General features: G+C 43.3%; 1 protein-coding gene across 4 annotated transcripts in view; it reads right to left on the bottom strand.

Annotated features, from left to right (window-relative positions):
• Positions 1-11,564, bottom strand: part of XPO4 (exportin 4) — a 113,411-nt gene extending 101,847 nt beyond the window's left edge. For 3 of the 4 annotated variants that reach the window (XM_021664907.2, XM_064373540.1, XM_064373538.1), the window contains exon 1: positions 11,476-11,564. In XM_021664907.2, the coding sequence (XP_021520582.2) occupies positions 11,476-11,544 (69 nt within the window). In that variant the 5' untranslated portion in view covers positions 11,545-11,564. Of the gene's footprint in view, positions 1-7,441; positions 7,656-11,475 lie in introns of those variants that run through there. The other variant, XM_064373537.1, reaches the window with a different exon arrangement.
• Positions 11,565-21,099: the final 9,535 nt, after the last annotated feature.

The raw sequence follows: 21,099 nt of genomic DNA, 5'->3' as shown, positions 1-21,099 counted from the left end.
GTTGGTACAATACAGGCGTTCCCTTAACTGTCAGTATAACAAAATCCACTGGACTCAAATTTTTTTAATTTTTAGAGTTGTTGATGTTTTCTTGTTTTTTTTTTTTTTTGGTAGTTCTATCTGTAATATTTGATATTTCACGGATTTTCTTTTTTCTCAGAGGTATTCCAAAAAATAGAGAAAATTTGCTTCTTTTTTTTTTTTGAGAGAGTCTTGCTCTGTCTCCCAGGCTGGAGTGCAGTGGTGCAATCTTGGCTCACTGCAACCTGCGCCTCCTGGGTTCAAGCAATTCTGTCTTCACCTCTCAAGTAGCTGGGATTACAGGTGCCCGCCACCACACCCAGCTAATTTTTTGTATTTTCAGTAGAGACAGGGTTTTACCATGTTGGTGAGGCTGGTTTTGAACTCCTGGCCTCATGAGATCTGCCTGCCTTGGCCTCCCCAAGTGCTGGGATTACAGGCCTGAGCTACCACACCTGACCTACTTTTTAAAAATAAACCTCATTCAGCTTGAGAAACTACTTTATGGGACCACTGAACCCGTTTATAAATTTAATATATACAACAGGGTATTAGTGATCTTATTTTTTCTAAATCTTGAAATATTTTGCTATTTCATCGTTTTGGAATTATTTCATCAGAACTCACCAATTAGTCCCAATTTTCCCTACGCTAAGAAAAGACTAGCCTGGGTGCAGTGGCTCACACCTGTAATCCCAAAACTCTGGGAGGCCAAGGTGGGTGAATCATTTGAGGTCAGGAATTTGAGACCAGCCTGGCCAACATGGAAAAACCTCCTTCTCTACTAAAAATACAAAAATCAGCTGGGCCTGGTGTCACATGACTGTAATCCCAGCTACTCAAGAGGCTGAGGCAGGAGAATCACTTGAACCTGGGAGGTGGAGGTTGCAGTGACCAGAGATTGTGCCACTGCACTCCAGCCTGGGCAACAAGAACTAAACTCCATCTCAAAAAAATAAAGAAAAAAAAAAAAAGAAAGAACAAAAATAACAAGAAAATGGAAGAATGATGAAGTGATCTAGAAAGGAGAAGCAATAACTAAGTAAGTCAACCCTCAATTTTTGTTTTCTACATTGCCCTAAGACTATAGCATGATCTTTTGAGAAAGTATAAAAGAAACCTGGTGGGGGTTTTGTTTTTGTTTTTGTTTTGAGACAGGGTCTTGCTCTATCATTCAGGCTGGAGTGCAGTGTTGTGATCATAGCTCACTGCAACTTTGACATCCCAGGCTCAATGGATGCTACCACCTCAGCTTCCTGGGTAGCTGAGACTACAAGTGTGCACCTGTATGCAAGGATAATTTTTTAAAATTTTTTGTAGAGATACAGTTTTCACCATGTTGCCCATGATAGTCTCAAAATCCTGGGCTCAAGTGATCTGCCTGCCTCAGCCTCTCAAAGTACTGCAATTAAAATCATGAGCCACTGCACCTGGCCTGGTGGTCTTTTTTGAAAGGTTTCATTGAATACTGTTGAGAATTAGAAAATTTTCATTTCCCAACCATAATGACAAAGAGAAGAAAACTGACAAAAGACATTTCACATTCACAATTTTAAGATAAATCAGAAGAGGAAGGCAAAAAGACACTTTTTTTTTTGAGATGGAGTTTCACTCTCGCTGCCCAGGCTGGAGTGCAATGGCGCTATCTCAGCTCACTGCAACCTCCGCCTCCCAGGTTCAAGCGATTCTCCTGCCTCAGCCTCCCAAGAACCTGGGATCACAGGTACTCAGGGGGCTGAGGCTGAAGGACTGCTTGAGCCTGGGAGGCAGAGGTTGCCATGAGCCAAGATTATGACACTGCACTCCAGCCTGGGCAACAGAGTGAGACCCCATCTCGAAAAAAAAAACAACAAAAAAAAACAGCAGGCCAGGAGTAGTGGCTCATGCCTGTAATCCCAGCACTTGGGAAGCCAAGGAGGGCGGATCACCTGAGGTTGGGAATTCAAGACCAGCCTGACCAACATAGAGAAACTCCCGTCTCTACTAAAAATACAAAATTAGCCAGGCATGGTGGCGCATGTAATCCCAGCTAGTCAGGAGGCTGAGGCAGAACTGCTTGAACCTGGGAGGCAGAGGTTGTGGTGAGCTGAGATCGCACCACTGCACTCCAGCCTGGGCAACAAGAGCAAAACTCCGTCTCAAAAAAAAAAAAAAAAAAAAAAAAAGCAAGCAGCCACACTCTAGACTTGTGGTGTCATAGACAGTAGCCACTACCACAGTGGCTCCCTTACACTAGCCGTTACAAGTACTCAAGACACATGTGGTTAGTGGCTACCATACTGGAGAGAACAGGTAAAGAACACTTCCATCAGCACAGAAAGTTCTATCTGCTAGCACTACTCAAGAAGAAATCTAATTAACTCATATATTTATCAAGTGCTTACTATACAGTTATCTTGATTTGATGCCATGTTACTTGATACATTAAAGTACAAAATAGCACCTAACATTTACAGAGCACTTACTATACCCCAGGCACTATACTAAACACTTTTCTTTCAATGTATGTTAAATCATTTTATCTTTGCACTAACCCCCTGAGGTGGTAGTTATTATTTCTCTATTTTTTTTTTTTTTAAGATGGGGTCTTGGGACAGGCACAGTGGCTCACACCTGTAATCCTATCACTTTGGGAGGCCAAAGCAGGCCGATTGCCTGAGCTCAGGAGTTTAAAACCAGCCTGGGCAACATGGTGAAACCCAATCTCTACTAAAATACAAAAAATTAGCAGGGCAGGGCAGCATATACCTGTAGTCCCAGCTACTTGGGAGGATGAGGCAGGAGAATTGCTTGAACCAGGCAGGGGGAGGTTGCAGTGAGCTGAGATCGCACCACTGCATTCCAGCCTGGGTGACAGTGCAAGAGTCCATCTCCAAAAACAAAAAAAGATGGGGTCTTGCTATGTTGCCCAGGCTGGACTTGAATTCCTGGACTCAAGCAATTCTCCTGCCTCAGCCTTTAGAGTATGTGGAGCTACAGACAAGATTTTTCACACTGCTGCCAGTCAAATATCAAAACCACAAATCTGACAAGTATTAAGCACTCCTTCCATTTGCAATCTCATTGCCTATGTAGACATTCTTAGAAGTTCAGTATAGGCTGGGCACAGTGGCTCACACCTGTATCCCAGCACTTTGGAAGGTCAAGGTTGGCGGATCACCTGGGATCAGAAGTTTGAAACCAGCCTGGCCAACACATGGTGAAACCCTGTCTCTACTAAAAATACAAAAATTAGCTGGGTGTGTTAGCGTGTGCCTGTAATCCCAGCTACTCAGGAGATTGAGGCAGGAGAATCACTTGAACCTGGGAGGCAGACATTGCAGTGAGCCGAGATTGTGCCAAAAAAAAAAAGTTGGTACATCAAGTCCCCAAACCCCCATAGACTTCCAGATTATATATATACATATATATATATATATATATTTTTTTTTTTTTCTTTCTTTTTTTCCACCACAACCTCCACCTCCTGGGTTCAAGCTATTCCCCTGCTTCAGCCTCCTGAGTAGCTGGGACTTCAGGAACGTGCCAACACACCTGGCTAACTTTTTGTCATTTTGGTAGAGACAGGGTTTCACCATGTTGGCCAGGATGGTCTTGATCTCCTGATCTGTAATCTGCCAGCCTTGGCCTCCCAAAGTGCTGGGATTATAGGCACGAGCCACCGTGTCTGGCCTATTTTCTAATCAATTAATTTTTCTTCCACCTCAAAAAAGGGTGAGGAGGAAAGAGAGATTTTGATTGACATTATATTCAATTTACAGATAAATGAGGGAGGAATTACCACCTTAACCAGGTTGACCTTTCAGACCAAGAACCACAGACTTCATTTAATTCAAATCTTTTATATTCCGCAAATATGCTGTGTCATGTTCTTCATAAAAGTGGCACGTTTCTTATCAGTACCCTATAATTTATTTCTATAGTTTTTCCTTCTAATAGAATGGGATCTTTTTTCTAATTTCAAGCTGATCACTGTTGGCATAAAGGAAATCTTGCAATTGGTTTATTTATCCTATATATGGTCATCTTTCCAAACAACCAGTGGTTCCAACAGTTTTTTAGTTATTTTGCTTACATGTCTTTTCCAGAATGTCATATCACCTGCAAATAATCCTTTTTTGGCTTTGCTTTCTAATATCTGCACTTACTCCCTTTTTTAATATTATTGTATCAGCTAGACCCTCCAGAAGGTGTTAAATAAGTTATATTAGGACTCCCTGTTTTACTTCCGAGGATATCATCATTTAATACATGGTTTCAGATAACTATTTGTTATCATATTAAGAATTCCCACCGGGCACTGTGGCTCAAGCCTGTAATCCCAGCACTTTGGGAGGCCAAGGCGGGTGGATCACGAGGTCAAGAAATCGAGACCATCCTGGTCAACATGGTGAAACTTCGTCTCTACTAATACAAAAAATTAGCTGGGCATGGTGGCGCGTGCCTGTAATCCCAGCTACTCAGGAGGCTGAGGCAGGAGAATTGCCTGAACCCAGGAGGCGGAGGTTGTGGTGAGCCGAGATCGTGCCACTGCACTCCAGCCTGGGTAACAAGAGTGAAACTCCGTCTCAAAAAAACAAAAAAAAAAAAAAAAAAGAACTCCCGTCAATTCCTAGTTTATCCAATATTTTTAATCATAAAATGCTGTTAACTGCCTTTTAGGTATCTATGAATGATTTCAAATGTCTTTTCACATTTCTTCTCTGGATCACTGGCTATGTTCCAATTAGTTTGACACAAGTCCAACTGCAAATACACATTTAATTGAATTTGAAATATAAAGTTCCCATTAACTAGCTTTTTTTGAGAAAAAGAATTTTGTTAGTGCCAGTTTTCTAACATTTAGTACCACTGCAGGTACTAAAAGACAGGGATAAAGCCGGGTACGGTGGCTCACGCCTGTAATCTCAGCACTTTGGGAGGCTGAGGTGGGCGGATCACAAGTTCAGAAGATCGAGACCAGCCTGGCCAACATAGCGAAACCCCGTCTCTACTAAAAATACAAAAATTAGCCAGGCGTGGTAGCATGTGCCTGTAGTCCCAGCTAATCGGGAGGCTGAGGCAGGAGAATCACTTGAACCCAGGAGGCGGAGGATGCAGTGAGCTGAGATTGCACCATTGCACTCCAGCCTGGGTGACAGGGTGAGATTCCGTCTCAAAAAATAAATAAATAAAAAGACAGGGTTGAAATAACCAAAAATGTATACTCACTATAATACATCTTTCAAATAAGAAAAGTGGATTCAGTTAATTAAAATTTTCATTTTTATGACATGTATACTGTGGTTACAAAAAAATAAAAGCAGTATACCATATACATTGAAGGGCTCAGGAAATCTCTACTATATAAATGCTCAAATATTTCTCAAACTCACTGTATTTCCCCAAACTATATTTTCTCAAACTATCTTCCCCAAAATATCTCTCTCTACCATGGACATCGCTTATCATGATTCAGCTTAAGGGTAACCTATTCCAAGAAGCCCTTTCTCAGTCCCCATTTCAGTCTGAGATAGATGTTTGTACCTACTTCTATTATAACATTATCAACCAACAATTGCTAATATTTTTGCCTCTCTCCACTAAACTATGTACTCCTTAAAAAGAAGGTGCTTTTTCTGTCTCCTCAGCATATACAGCATAGTGCCTTACATGCTGTGTTTCTATATGCTGAAGAAATGTTCTGAAACAAATCAATGGCCAGAGATTGGATTCCAGATCCAAACTAGCTATATGACAACAGACAAATCATTTACCATCTCTGAATATCAGGCTTTCTCGTGGATTTATTTATTTATTTTTTTGAGACAGAGACTTGCTCTGTAGCCCAGGCTGGGATGCAATGGCACGATCTCGGCTCACTGCAACCTCTACCTCCTGGGTTCAAGTGATTCTCTGGCCTCAGCCTCTCAAGTAGCTGGAATTACATTACAGGCATGTGATACCACACCCGGCTAATTTTTGTATTTTTAGTAGAGACATGGTTTCACCATGTTGGCCAAGCTGGTCTCGAACTCCTGACCTCCCAAAGTGCTGGGATTACAGACATGAGCCACTACGACTGGCCAGGTTTTCTCATTTATAAGGTTTAGGAGTATCTCATCCTATTTACTTCACAAAACTGATGAAAATCAAGTAAGACAAGAATTTTTGTACAGGACTACAGATGTGCAAGTATTTTCGAAGATATTAACCAAATTCCACTACAATAAAATCTATGAAAACCAGTCATGAATCTCATTTATTAAAGTTGGATTTACACTTACTAAATCCATCCTGGTTTAAAAACAAATATATGGGCTGGGCACAGTGGCTCATGCCTGTAATCCCAGAATTTTGGGAGGCCAAAATGGGCCAATCACCTGAGGTCAGGAGTTCGAGACCAGCCTGACCAACATGGTGAAATCCCATCTCTACTAAAAATACAAAAATTAGCTGGGCGTGGTGTCAGGCACCTGCAATCCCAGCTACTCGGGAGGCTGAGGCAGGAGAATCGCTTGAACCCAGGAGATGGAGGTTGCGTTGAGCCGAGATCGTACCACTGTACTCTAGCCTGGGCAACAGAGCAAGACTGTGTCTCAAAAGAAAAAAAACAAGATATGAAAATTACATTTCTATAATGTATCAGTTAATATATGTGCTCTGCACTATCTTATGTTATCACTGCACACAATCACTAAGGACAATCCAAAACAACCTAATGAAGCCAGGGCAACAAAACCAAGAATATTCAAGACAATAAAGCACTCTTTGGACCACAAATGAATGTGGCATCAATACTATAAGAACACTAAACTTTTTAATAATGTTATCTCTAAAATCAAAACCCCTTCTACATTTTAGTATACAGGAAGATGTGTATAGGTTATACACAATTACCATACCATTTCATATAAGGAACTCAGCCAGGCACAGTAGCTTATGCCTATAACCCCACTTCAGGAGGCCAAGGCAAGAGTATCACTTAAGACCAGCCTGGGCAACATAGTGATTTCCTCTCTCTACAAAAAAATATTTTTTAAAAATTAGCCATTCAAGCCTGCAGTGAGCTATGATCATGCCACTACACTCCAGCTTGGGCAACAGAGACCTTGTCTCAAAAACTTCAGTATCAATCCACAGTTAGTGTTCATGGGTGGAGGTGGCTCCTGGAACTAATCTCTCATGGATACCGAGGGATGACTGTACTACTTTACTTGGCAGTTTATCCAATAAACTAAATGGATTCAATATAGATATAACATATTTAGACATTTTCCATCAAGTAATAAAATGTAACATTTATAGTATATGTTGACTGAGAAGCAACATGGTTGAGCATAAACAATTTAAAAAAAAAAAAAAAAGTAAAAGTTCTGAAAGGGGAGTCTGGTGATCTCTGCCTGGATCACTTACATCATTAATTTGCTCTGTGACCTACCTTGGGCAAGTCACTTCTACCTCTTTGAACCTCAGTTTCCCCATCTGTAGAATGGAAGGGAGAATGCTTAGACTCAGTTTATTTTTCAGGGTCTCTAGTCTCTCAGAGATGCTGATAAAAGCTGTAGACCCTATTACTAAAAATGTATGTTTACACCAAAAAATTTGTTACAGTTTCCTTCTGATACTCATCCTAGACTTCCTAAGACTTCTCTACTAAAACATCTCTTAAGATTGTTCTGTGTTCGGTAACATGGTGAGGCAAAAAGAAAAAAGAAAAAAAAACAAAAAATAAAAATTTAAAATTTAAAAAAAAAAAAGATTGTTCTGTGTACTAAAATTCTGTGTTGATTTCCATAAAAGAACTATATGAGCTACCTAATGAAAAATTAAGCAAGCTGGGTGCAGTGGCTCATGCCTGTAATCCCAGTACTTTGGGAGGCTGAGGCAGGCGGATCACCTGAGGTCAGAAGTTCGAGACCAGCCTGACCAACATGGAGAAACCCCGTCTCTACTAAAAATACAAAAAGTATCTGGGTGTGGTGGCGCATGCTTGTAATCTCAGCTATTTGGGAAGCTGAGGCAGGAGAATCACTTGAACCCGGGAGGCAGAGGTTGCAGTTAGCTGAGATTGTGCCATTGCACTCCAGCCTGGGCAACAAGAGCGAAACTCTGTCTCAAAAAAAAAAAAGAAAAGAAAAGAAAAGAAAAAGAAAAATTAAGCAAAAATAATTACAAAATACATCACTAATTGCATTTTGAATCTCAAAGCATATTAACAGTTAAAATACAGCAATTTTCCATAAATAAGATTTATTCAGACCCATAGATGGATAAATGCTAAAATCATTGTTTAAAATATGCATTTTAATGCTAAATAATTGAAGGAGCATTAACAGCTTTTAATTAGCCCTAGATTAATTAATTTACCTCTTTTCTGATCCCACTATCCTATAACTTAAGAAAGACCAGGCCAGGCGCGGTGGCTCATGCCTGTAATCTCTCTCAACACTTTGGGAGGCCGAGGCGGGTGGATCACCTGAGATCAGGAGTTCGAGACCAGCCTGACAAAACATGGTGAAACTCCATCTCTACTAAATCTAAAAAATTAGCCAGGCATGGTGGTGCATGCCTGTAATCCTAGCTACTTGGGAGGCTTAGGCAGGAGAATTACTTGAACCCGGGAGGCAGAGGTTGCAGTGAGCCAAGACTGCACCACTGCACTCCAGCCTGGGCAACAAGAGCGAAGTTGTTTATTTATTTAAATAAACACAGACTGGTAACAGACAAACCACAGTTTGAGTCTCTACTCTAACCCTTGCTATGTAAATTTGTGAAGATTACTTAGCATTCATGTTTGAGTTCCTTAGCCTGTAAAATGAAAATGAAAATAGCAGGGCGAGGTGGCTCAAGCCTGTAATCCCAGCACTTTAGGAGGCCAAGGCAGGCAGATCACAAGGTCAGGAGTTCGAGACCAACCTGACCAACATGGTGAAACCCTGTCTCTACTAAAAATACAAAATTAGCTGGGTGTAGTGGCACACACCTGTAGTCCCAGCTACTTGGGAGGCTGAGGCAGGAGACTCGCTTGTACCCGGGAGGCGGAGGTTTCGGTGAGCCAAGATCATGACACTGCACTGCAGCCTGGGTGACAAAGCGAGACTCTGTCTCAAAAAAAAAAAAAAAAGAAAATGAAAGCAATAATACCTACCTCAGTACCACCTCCAGTACTAAATGGAAAAAAAAGAAAATGAAAGTAATAATACCTACCTCAGTATTACCTCCAGTAGGAGAGTTACTGTAGATAAAATATGTAAAGTGCTTGGCATAGCACCTCAAACATAGTATGTACTCAATAAATGGTAGCTACGATTAATAATAATAATTTGGAATATAGCTTTCATATTAAGAAATAATATAATAACTGCTACTCTTACACATCTTTGGAACAAATTTCTGAATAGTAAAGTGGAAATTTTCAAAAACGTCATTTCCTTTTTTTTTTTGAGATGGAGTCTCACTCTATAACCCAGACTGAAGCGCAGTGGCATGATCTCTGCTCACTGCAACCTCCACCTCCCGGGTTCAAGCAATTCTCCTGTCTTCGCCTCCACAGAAGCTGGGATTACAGGCACCCGCCACCACGCCCAGCTGGTTTTTGTATTTTTAGTAGAGACGGGGCTTCACTGTGTTGGCCAGGCTGGTCTTAGACTCCTGATCTCAAGTGATTCGCCCACCTCAGCCTCCCAAAGTGCTGGGATTACAGGCGTCAGCCACTTTGCCCAGCTGTAATTTTTTGTTTTTAATAACACAACATTTTTTTCAATACTCCTCTCCTCTGGAAAGATAAAAAGCATTTAAACAAATTATTTATACAACATATGACAGATGGGGTAGAGTGAAAAGACACACAGCTTTAGAGCCAGACAGAACTGAGTTCAAGACCTAATTCAGCTACTTACTAATTGTGTAACCCAGGCCACTTAAACGATTTCTCAACCTCGTAAAGCTGTTGCAAGGATTAATAAAATATGTAAAGTATGTAAAGCATCAAGCCCAATATCTAGCACTCAGTAAACAGTACCTATTACTATTCTTCTCACCTACCCCTTATAGGTGATTAAAGTAGCTTTGCCAGGGAAGAGGGAAAATATTGGAAAGCACAAATTCTAGTTTGTATTAAGCCAGTGATGAAGGACACTGATTTTACCTGATCAATGTAAGAACTAAAGCCATGTTTTGGGTGGCCTCCTCCTTCCAGAATCTAATAGAAACAGAGCCTCTAACTCCTAGGAAAATTTCAGCAATTTTAGGAAACGCTCTATGTCAGGGAATTTTAAGAATCTTGTATTAAGGGGAATACTAGCTAGTTATTTCTGGACTTAATTTGCAAAAGTGTGAAAACCTTCGCTAGTCTGTTTTGTGACAAAACGTACTACATTAACTTTATTTACAATGAAGCAAGTAAATCCTGCTTTTATAAGACTTCTCGATTTCAGAAGAAACAAAAATACCTGGCGTAAAACATCAGAACTACAAACTATGCTAGAATTAGTTCAAATATTCTTAAATGTGATGCTCAATCACCCTAACACTGAACCATAAGGAAAAAAGTCCAAAAAGGTAACAGTGCGGGATGCATACAATTCTTAGAAAGTCTGAATCAATCCAGCTATCAGATGAACCTCCCTTCCAAAAACACCTCCAGACACCGAAGTCATAATTTACAAAAACAAAGCTGAGCCAGCAAATACAAACACAGTGTACTGAGTAACTGAATGTAGCTGATCCTTACTTCTCCTCCCTGCATGTAACACTTTTATCCTTTGACTCGGCCTTCTCAAATTCCCTGAGTAAACAACCTCATCAAACTGTTTATTGTAGTGTAAGCATGAAGTCTAAGAGTAGCAAGACTCAGTTTTCCAAATCGCGGGCGACTTAAGGAGCTTAGCAGTGGACCAAGTTTTGCCCCAATGACCTTGGTCTCAACGATTCCCCTCCCTACTGCCGGCCCTTCCACGTGCTGCAGGCTGCAATTACTCCAGAGGTGGCTGCATGTCAGGGAAGCGCTAGAGGATCCGAACGCACAAGAAACAAGGGCTGCTAACAACACCCCGGCTGTGCCATCCATTCCCTCCCGACACCAACTCCCCAGGGGCGCGCAGCCCCACAAATTTGCCCTACCGAAGCCCTGCGGTGATAACCCCAACTTCCTTCCCCGCGTCTTGCTCTGCGACCCAGTCTGCGGGGCAGGGTGTAAGGTGAAGAAATTCTCTTTGCTACACCACTATATTCCCACGCCCGACTGGGGTGCTGAGCAGCCAGGGGAAGGGGACAGCCCCTGGAAGGAGGGGTCGACTGCAGGAGGAAAGTAGGATGAAGAATCCTGCGCCACGCCACCGCCACCTCCTCCTCCACTTCCAGACTCCCTGGAGGCCCTTGCCGATCGCCAGCCCAGTGGGCAGCAAGGCCTGGAGTGGCAGGGCCAGCTGGGAGCCCGCGAATCCCGGGATCTGAGGGGCGCGGCGTCCTCACCATGAGAACTTTAGCCGCGTTCTCCAGCTGAGCGATCACTTCTGGGGGCCCCAGCGCCGCCGCCATCATGGTCTCTCTTCAATGACGCGCCATGCGCTGCATTCTGGGAGCGGGCGCCGGGGCCGGCCAATCGCCGCCGCGACCCGGAGCCTCACGCGCTCCCAAGGCCGTCGCAGCCGCCGTCGCAGCCGCTCTCGACGCCGGCGTCGCGGTCTCAGCGGGTCTGGCCGTGCTGCCGGGTTCCGGGCGGCGAGGAAGGGACTAGCGTGAGCCTGGCCTCCGCGCTGGGGCGGGGGCGGCCGCAGCCGGCGCCGGCCGAGGCCCGGACTGTCCGCCCAGAGGACTGCAGTCGCGCGCCCAGCTAGGCTCCCGGCCCTGCGCATGCGTGGTGCCCGGCGCCCCGGCCCGCTCTCCACAGCCCTGGTACAACCCGCCCCGGGACCCGCAGAGCCCGGACGCCAGTACTTACCCTAGGTTCTCAGCCCTGCGCACCGCCTCCCCTCGCTCCTCCTTGCCCTTCCACCCTCCAGCGCCGTGCAGAATTTCCTAAACTTGGAATCGCTGTCCCCATTTTCTCCTCCTGAGAGCGCACCTCCTTTCAGAGCATCTCTGTCTCCTGCTTCTCTTTCCTTCTCATGGGAGAACATTCCAGGATAGGACACTTCGTTTTCTTTCTTTTTTTTTTTTCTGGGTTTTTGTTTTTGTTTTGAGACAAGGTCTCACTCTGTCGCCCAGGCTCACTGCAACGTCCGCCTCCCGGGTTCAAGTGATTTTCCTGCCTCAGCCTCCCGAGTAGCTTGGATTACAGGCCCGCGCCACCATGCCCTGCCAATTTTTGTATTTTTAGTAGAGACGGCGTTTTGCCATGTTGGCCGGGCTGGTCTCGAACTCCTAACCTCAGGTGTCCGCCCGCCTCGGCCTCCCAAAGTGCTGGGATTACAGGTGTGAGCCACTGCGCCTGGCCGAATGCTTCATTTTCTTAGTGGAGGGCCTTCTGCAGGAGAATTGTCCAAATGTATTTGGGCAGCGAGTCGCTGCGAGACCCTAGGAGGAAAACTCGTCTTTAGTTTTTGCCGTTTTCACTCTTTCTGGCTCACATAGGAGAGGGAGAAAGCAGGGACAGGAAAGCCTGGCCTTGACTATCTGGCTTCTCAAATGCAGAAGATCAGCTTTGTCAGCTAAGGTGCTGTGGCTCACGCCTGTGATCCCAACACTTTGAGAGACTGAAGTGGGTGGATCAATATGGTGAAACCTTGTCTCTACCAAAAATACAAAAAAAAAAAAATTATATATATATATGAGCTGGGCATGGAAACATGCACCTGTAGTCCTAGCTAATCAGGAGGCTGAGGCAGGAAAGTCACTGGAATCCATTAGGCAGGGATTGCAGTGAGCCGAGATTGTACCACAGCACTCCAGTCACGGTGACAGAGCAAGACTCTGTCTCTAAATAAATAAAGGACAAAGGACTTGCATAGACATTCCTCCAAAGAAGATATACAAATGGCCAACAAGCATATGCTAAGATGCTCAGCATCACTAATCATTAGGAAAATGCACATATAAACCACAAGAGCTGAACACAGCAGCATGCACCTACAGTCCAAGCTTCTTGGGAGGTGGAGGCAGGAGGCAAGACCCCGTCTCTAAAAAAAATTTTTAATAAAAATAAAAAACCACATGAGATATCATATCACACCCATTAGTATGGCTACTATGGAAAAAAAATAAAAAAAATAAAAGTGTTGGCGTGGCACAGTGGCTTGCACCTGTAATCCCAGCATTTTGGGAGGCTGAGCAGCTAGATCACCTGAGGTCAGGAGTTCGAGACCAGCCTGGCCAACATGGCAAAACCCCATCTCTACTAAAAATACAAAAATTAGCTGGGTGTGGTGGCACATTCCTGTAATCTCAGCTACTTAGAAGGCTGAGGCAGGAAAATTGCTTGGACCCATGAGATGGAGGTTTCAGTGAGCCGTGATCATGCCACTTCACTCCAGCCTGGGTGACAGAGCAAGACTTCGTCTCAAAAAAAAAAAAAGAAAAAATAAAAAAACAAGTGTTGATGGGTATGTGGAGAAATTAGAACCCTTGTACATTGTTTGAGGGAATATAAAATGGTGTGTAGCAAATAGTTGGGCAGTTTTGGCAGTTCCTCAAAAAGTTAAATATAGAATAACCATATGATCCAGCAATCCCACTTTTGGATATGTATCCAAAAGAACTGAAAGACACTTGTACACCTGTGTTCACAGCACCACTATTCACAATAGCCAAAAGGCAAAGCAACCCAAATGTCCATTGAGGGATGAATAGAAAAAATGTGGTCTATACATACAATGGAATATTAGCCTTAAAAACAAAAGAAATTTTGACATATGCTACCATCTGAGCAAATGTTTCAAATGTTATAGTAAATGAAATAAGCCAGTCACAGAGAGATAAAATGCCGTGTTCCCTTATGTGAGATACCTAGAGTAGTCAAACTCGTAAAAACAGTAGAATGGTGGTTGCAAGTGGCCACAGGATGGGGAGTTGTTCAATGGATGTAGGATTTCAGTTTTCTAAGATGAAAAAGTCCTAGAGATCTGCTGCACAATGATTTGAATATACTTAACAGTATTGAACTGCATACTTCAAAATGGTTTAGATGGTAGGCTGGGAGCCATGGCTCATGCCTATAATCCCAGCACTTTGGGAGGCCGAGGCAGGCAGATCACTTGAGGTCAGGAGTTCAAGACCAGCCAAGCCAATGTGGTAAAACTCCATCTCTACCAAACATGCAAAATTTACCCAGGCACAGTGGTGCACACCTGTAGTCTCAGTTACTCAGGAGGCTGAGGCAGGAGAATCTCTTGAACTCAGGAGGCAGGGTTGCAGTGAGCCAAGATTGTGCCACTGGACTTTGGCCTGAGTGACAGAGCAAGATTCCATCTCAAAAAAAAAAAAAAAATTTTTTTTAATCTATTTTCATAATAAATCTAAGATGATTTATTTGCCTTTTCATTCTGTTTTTCCAGTTAACATTAGAGTTTTCTAGAGGCTACATGATATGTAATATCAAAATAGATTGAAGGTAGAGACATATATGAAAATTCAACTCAGAAGAGGGTAGCTGCGAGCCGGGTGTGGTGGCACATGCCTGTAATCCAGCTACTCCTGAGGCTGAGGCAGGAGACTCACTTGAACCCGGGAGGCAGAGGCTGCACTGAACCAAGATCGAGCCACAGCACTCCAGCCTGGGCAACAGAGCAAGACTCTGTCTCAAAAAAAAAAAAAGAAAATTCAATAACCCTCTGTTAAGACAGACATTACGCCAGGCAGAATAGCTCACACCTGTAATCCCAGCACATTGGGAGACGGAGGCAGGCAGATCACCTGAGGTCAGGAGTTCTAGACCAGCCTAGCCAACATAGTGAAATACTGGCTGTACTGAAAATACAAAAATTAGCCGGGCATGGTAGTGGGTGCCTGTAATGCCGGCTATTCGAAGGCTGAGGCAGGAGAATCACTTGAACCCGGGACACAGAGGTTGCAGTGAGCTGAGATCACACAACTGCACTCCAGCCTGGGTGACAGAGAGAGACTTTGTCTCAAAAAAAATAAATAAAATAAATAAATATATATATATGTTAACTTGTAATCAGTTTATTACTGTATGAATTAAATATTTAAAATGTTTTATTATGATTAGCAAAAATAAATAAAACTCACGTATGCTGTACAAAAGTCTTTTGAAGTCATAGTAAGGTTTGGGTTTTTATGTTTTTGGGGTCATAATAAAGTTTGACTTTTTTTCATTTTAATTGCTTTAATATTTTATTGTTAACATCCCGAATATTTAGGGGTACATAATTTTTTTTTGAGACAAACTCTTGCACTGTCGCCCAGGCTGTAGGGCAGTGGCGCAATCTTGGCTCACTGCAATCTCTGCCTCCTGGGTTCAAGTAATTCTCCTGCCTCAGTCTCCCGAGTAGCTGGGACTACAGGAGTGCGCCACCACACCCAGCTAATTTTTTTTTGTATTTTTAGTAGAGGTGGGTTTCACCATGTTGACCAGGATGGTCTTGATCTCCTGACCTTGTGATCCACCTGCCTCGGCCTCCCAAAGTGCTGGGATTACAGGCATGAGCCACTGCGCCCAGCCCAGACAAGGCTTTTGTATGACATGTCTACTAGGCAACTCTTAGATATTTTCTGATACTTTCTACTTTTTCTCCTTCTGTCCCTGGCATACTTTATTCTTTGCAGTGCTTCCTGGGAAAGTGGGCTATACACACTAGGCCCTTCTGAACATGGCTTTCTGTTCACAGGATAAAGCACTATTTCTTCAGTGTGAATCTCATGCCAACAGATCAGCCAGTCTGGCAGCCACAGGACGAGGGCAAAAGCAGCCTCCTTGCCTGGCTTCTCCCTGGGCATCTGCACAAGACCCCCAGAACAAAAGCTGGAAAAACTCCCGACCCAACCTGACAGTTTCCAAGCATAACCTGTAGGCTGAGAAAGGGACTCAACTTCCAGTGCGTCCCTTGTCATTACTTTTTTTTTTTTTTTTTTTGAGTTGGAGTCTTACTCTGTCACCCAGGCTGGAGTGCAGTGGTGCTATCTCAGCCCACTGCAGTCTCTGCCACCTGAGTTCAAGCGATTCTCATGCCTCAGCCTCCCGAATAGCTGAGATTGCAGCTGCCTGACACCATGCCTGGCTAATTTTTGTAGTTTTTTTAGTAGAGACGGGGTTTCACCATGTTGGCCAGGCTGGTCTTGAACTCCTGACCTCGTGGTCTGCCAGCCTCGGCCTCCCAAAGTGCTGGGATTACAGGCATGAGCCACTGTGCCTAGCCTCATCATTACTTTTTTTTATTTTGTTTTGTTTTTGTTTTTTATTTTTATTTTTTATTTTAATCTTAATCTTCATCATTACTTTTTAAGAGTGTAAGGAGTTGTAGCAGAGGGCTCACTGATTTGGAAGGGTATTGTAAGGCTGGTTTCATCTCCCAGACCTCGGACACAACCCCCTCCCTTGTGGAGAGCTCGGACACACCTCCTCCCCTCAATGGGAGCTCAGACACACGCCCTCCCCTTGCCAGGAGCTCGGACCTCCCCCCGCCCCCGACCCCGGGAGCCGAGAAAAAAAGCCCCGCTGGGATCTTCCTGATACCATTTTGTCCTATCTGGGCCCCATTCCCTGTCTGCCATTTTGTCTTTCTGCCTACTATTTTGTCCTATCTGGGCCCCACTCCCTGCCTACCATTTTGTCCTATCTGGGCTCCACTCCCTGCCATTTTGTTCCATCCGGGCCCCACTCCCCATCATTTTGTCCCACTCACCTTGGGCATAACCAATCAAATGCCTCCACTCTCTATAAAACCCTGTGCCTGAGAGGAGTCCGCGTGACTTCTCCGGCCCTTCCTGTCCGACCGTAGAACCTCACCGGGAGCCGGAATAAAACCCTTTGCATTGGATTATTTTCGTGCTGGCCTCAGTTTCTTCATCTTACACTCGGCGAGAACAGACCTTACAGGTATCTTCTGACACTTCCATCTAGTGAGGAGCACTGCCTTAGCCAAGAGTGCGTTTGTTTGCTTGTTAATTACAGAAGTCAAGCTCTGCCTCAGCAGGGCTGGCCCCACTGCCCCAAAGACCAGACACAACAACTGCACTCTGGCCCCCACCGTGTGACACTATTCCTGCCTCCTGCAAGGATTTTTATCTGATTTCTTTCCCAACAAAGCTCAAGACTCTCTCTTCTCAAAGACTGCCCTAAGCAGCTCTTCTGGCTCTGTTGCTACACATTTAGTTAAAAGGAAGTGTCATATCTGAAGTAATACCATGTTCTTTCTGTAGCCTTAAAATAATTCATTATCCAGACGGTCATGGTAGCTCACATCTGTACTCCTAGCACTTTGGAAGGCCGAGATGGGAGGATTCCTTGAGCCCAGGAGTTCCAGACAAGCCTGGGCAGCGTGGTGAGACCTCATCCCTACAAAAAAAATACAAAAATTAGCCAGGTGTGGTGGTGCACACCTGTGGTCGCAGCTACTCCAGAAACTGAGGTGGGAGAGTCCCTCGAGCCCAGGAAACAGAGGTTGCAGTGAGCCGAGATTGCACCACTGCACTCCAGGAGCAGGACTCTGTCTCAAAAAAAAAAAAAATTATTCTCAAAAGTTCAAAATTCTTCTAAATCTGGCAAGTAAATGGTACAAATTTCAGGTTTGCTAGAGCCCAGATTCATGCTGCAGTGAACAATGATCGTGCCACCACGCTCCAGCATGGGCAACAGAGCAAGATCCTGTCTTAAAAAAATAGAAAAAGATTTACTCTAAAGCTGTAGTAATCAAGACAATGTGATATCAGTCTAAAAATTGACATACAGATTATAGATCAGTGAAACAGAGTCCAAAATTAACCTACACTTACATAGTCAATTGATTTTTGACAAAAGTGCTATAGCAAATCAATGAGGGAGGGAAACTATTTCAATGAATGGTGCTAGAACAACTGGATAGTCATGGAAAAATAATGAACCTTGACTCTTGCATCACGCTACACAGAAAAATTAATTTGGGATAGGTCATAAATATAAATGTAAAAGTAAAAAAAAAAAAAAAAAAAAATTTCAGGTTTGATGGACGTAAATAATAACGACCTGTAGAACATAACGGAATATATATATACTATTTAACTTGTGACTAATTTATGTAGAGACTCTCCGTGGATTTTACTGACATTTCAAGCGTCAGTTTCAAGCATTTGAAGTGTCCAAAAGAGTGCTCAACACATACATTGAACATAAGGCTGCTCAATATCTTTTTGTTGGTTTAACATGCAATCCACAAATAGTAGGTGCCCATATGGTTCAAGAACAGAGTAAGCCATGCCATTCAAGGGTGTTGTTTTGTTTTGTTATGTTATGTTTTGGATAGTGGGAGACATAATGCATATTTGACTTAATAGAAATTTGCCAAATATTTCCTGTTTCTAAGTGACTGCGTAGGCTCAACAGCACCTTCCTGGAAAACACGGATATAAAAAGAAATAACTGAAAGAACACATTACAGTTTGCAGGTGGCTTGATTTAAAAAACAAAACAAAACAAAACACCTACTCTCCTCTCCATGGAAACGGCATGCCAAAAAATATCGTGGACCCTTGAAATGAATACACATCTCACTTGCAAAAGCACATCACCAGCTCCCTCTGCTGTTCCCTGGTTTGATTTAGAACTCAGAGAAGCTATAGTACTTTCTTGACTAAAATACCACGTAGAGTTCAGGATAATTATATTCTAGATTAGACATAGGCAAGCACATCAATATCAGTGCATTCTGTGGTATATGCCAGAGTGAAGGAAATCAAATCATCAAATACATTTGCATCGGAATATTTCTGCATACTCTCTTGTTTTAGTATGTCTGTTTTTATTTCAACTATAATCATGTAACCTATTATTGCAACGAAATAAGACTTACAACAGTTATATTTTTACATTTATATAGTATAAACTCCCATGACCTAGAAAAGAAATATGCAAAAAATCTACTCAACAAAATTCAGATGATCTCTGAAAAAGATATGCATGGAAGATCAGAGCAGAACAACTAAATTCCATTTAGGGAGTTCTAAAACCTTTTGTCCTGTTTTCTGTTGTTGTTGTTGTTTGTTTGTTTGTTTTTGTTTTTTGAGACGGAGTCTAGCACTATCGCCCAGGCTGGAGTGCAATAGTGCGATCTCAGCTCACTGCAACCACCGCCTCCCGGGTTGATGTGATTCTTCTGCCTCCGCCTCTGGAGTAGCTGGGATTACAGGCGTGCGCCACCATACCCGGATAATTTTTTGCATTTTTTTAGTAAAGACGGAGTTTCACTATGTTGGCCAGACTAGTCTCGAACTCTTGACCTCATGATCTGCCTGCCTTGGCCTCCCAAGGTGCTGGGATTATAGGCATGAGCCATCGCGCCCGACCTGTTTTGTATTTTCAGTTTTTACCATGTTTGCCAGGATGATCTCAATCTCCTGACTTCGTGATCTACCTGCCTGGGTCTTCCCAAAGTGCTGGGATTACAGGTATGAGCCATCGCGCCCACCCATGCATGGGGTTTTATAGAGGAGCTTGAGAAGGCAGTGTCTGATTTACATAGGCACAAGAGATTGGTCAAACAGGTATGCCGTTTGCATAGAGTGTAACGATGCTGGCCATCCCACCCTAATCTTTTATATGCAGTTGGGGTCTCTACCAGGCTGGCACCAGGTTGCCTGCTTCTTTACTGCACACATGGTTGACAAACAGAACAGAAGATGGAGCATCCATGCTGAACATGCCTAGCCCCCAGGTAGCCTTTTCCTATTAGCACAGCTACAGGCATTCACTTGTGCAAGCTTCCAGCTTACTTGTGTGTGTCTGCAGCTTGATTTTACAGGCTGCTCTTTGTTAGAAAACAAATGATTTGGGGCCTGCTTTTCTTTAAAAGGAAAGCCTTACTAAGGACTCTTACCCTCACTATCTGCTTAAATAATTTCTTTGTAGCTCCTGTTTCAATAACAGCTCCTATGTGATTGTTTGTGTTACAGGTTAGTTATCTGAATTAATCAATAATATTACTTATTAATAAATAAAAGGAATAATAAAAGGAAACTATTATACGAAAAATGAGCATCCATTGGACAATTTAAAAATAATGTTTCTACTGGGTGTGGTGGCTCACATCTGTAATCCCAGCACTTCAGAAGGCCAAGGCAGGAGGATTACTTGAGGTCAGGAGTTTGAGACCATCCTGGGCAACATAGTAAGATCCTGTCTCTACAAAAAAATAAGAAGATTAGACAGGCATGGTGGTGCAGCTGTAGTCCTAACTACTCAGGAGGCTGAGGTGGGAGGATTATTTGAGCCCAGGAGACTGAGGCTACAGTTAGCTATGATTGCATCACTATACTCCAGCTTAGGTGACAGAGAAAGGCTTTGTCTCTTAAAAAAAAAAAAAATGAGTAATTGTGCCGGGCATGGTTGCTCACGCCTGTAATCCCAGCACTTTGGAAGGCCAAGGCAGGTGGATCATAAAGTCAGTAGTTTGAGACCAGCCTGGCCAATATAGTGAAACCTCATTAAAAAATACAAAAATTAGCCCAGCATGGTGACACTTGTCTGTAATCCCAACGACTTGGGAGGCTGAGACAGAAGAATCGCTTGAACCTGGGAGGCAGAGGTGACAGTGAGCTGAGATCATGCCACCGCACTTCAGCCTGGGTGACAGAATGAGACTCCATCTCAAAAACAAAAACAAAAAACAAAAAGAATAGCCCGGGCCTGGTGGTTCATGCCTGTAATCCCAGCACTTTGGGAGGCTGAGGCAGGTGGATCACCTGAGGTCAGGAGTTCAAGACCAGCCTGACCAACATGGAGAAACCACCTACAAAAAAAAAAAAAAAATAGCCAGGCATGGTGGCGCGTGCCTGTAATCCCAGCTACTCAGGAGGCTGAGGCAGTAGAATCACTTGAACCTGGGAGGTGGAGGTTGCAATGAGCTGAGATCGAAACATTGCACTCCAGCCTGGGCAACAAGAGCAAAACTCCATCTCAAAATAATAATAATAAAAAAATAATAATGTATGTGTGTTTTGTTGGTTGTT

Source organism: Aotus nancymaae, unplaced genomic scaffold, assembly GCF_030222135.1.
Source record: "Aotus nancymaae isolate 86718 unplaced genomic scaffold, 86718_ANA_hifiasm-v0.15.2.pri h1tg000009l, whole genome shotgun sequence".
NCBI classification, from domain to species: Eukaryota; Metazoa; Chordata; class Mammalia; order Primates; family Aotidae; genus Aotus; species Aotus nancymaae.
This window is presented reverse-complemented; position numbering and strand designations above follow the sequence as displayed.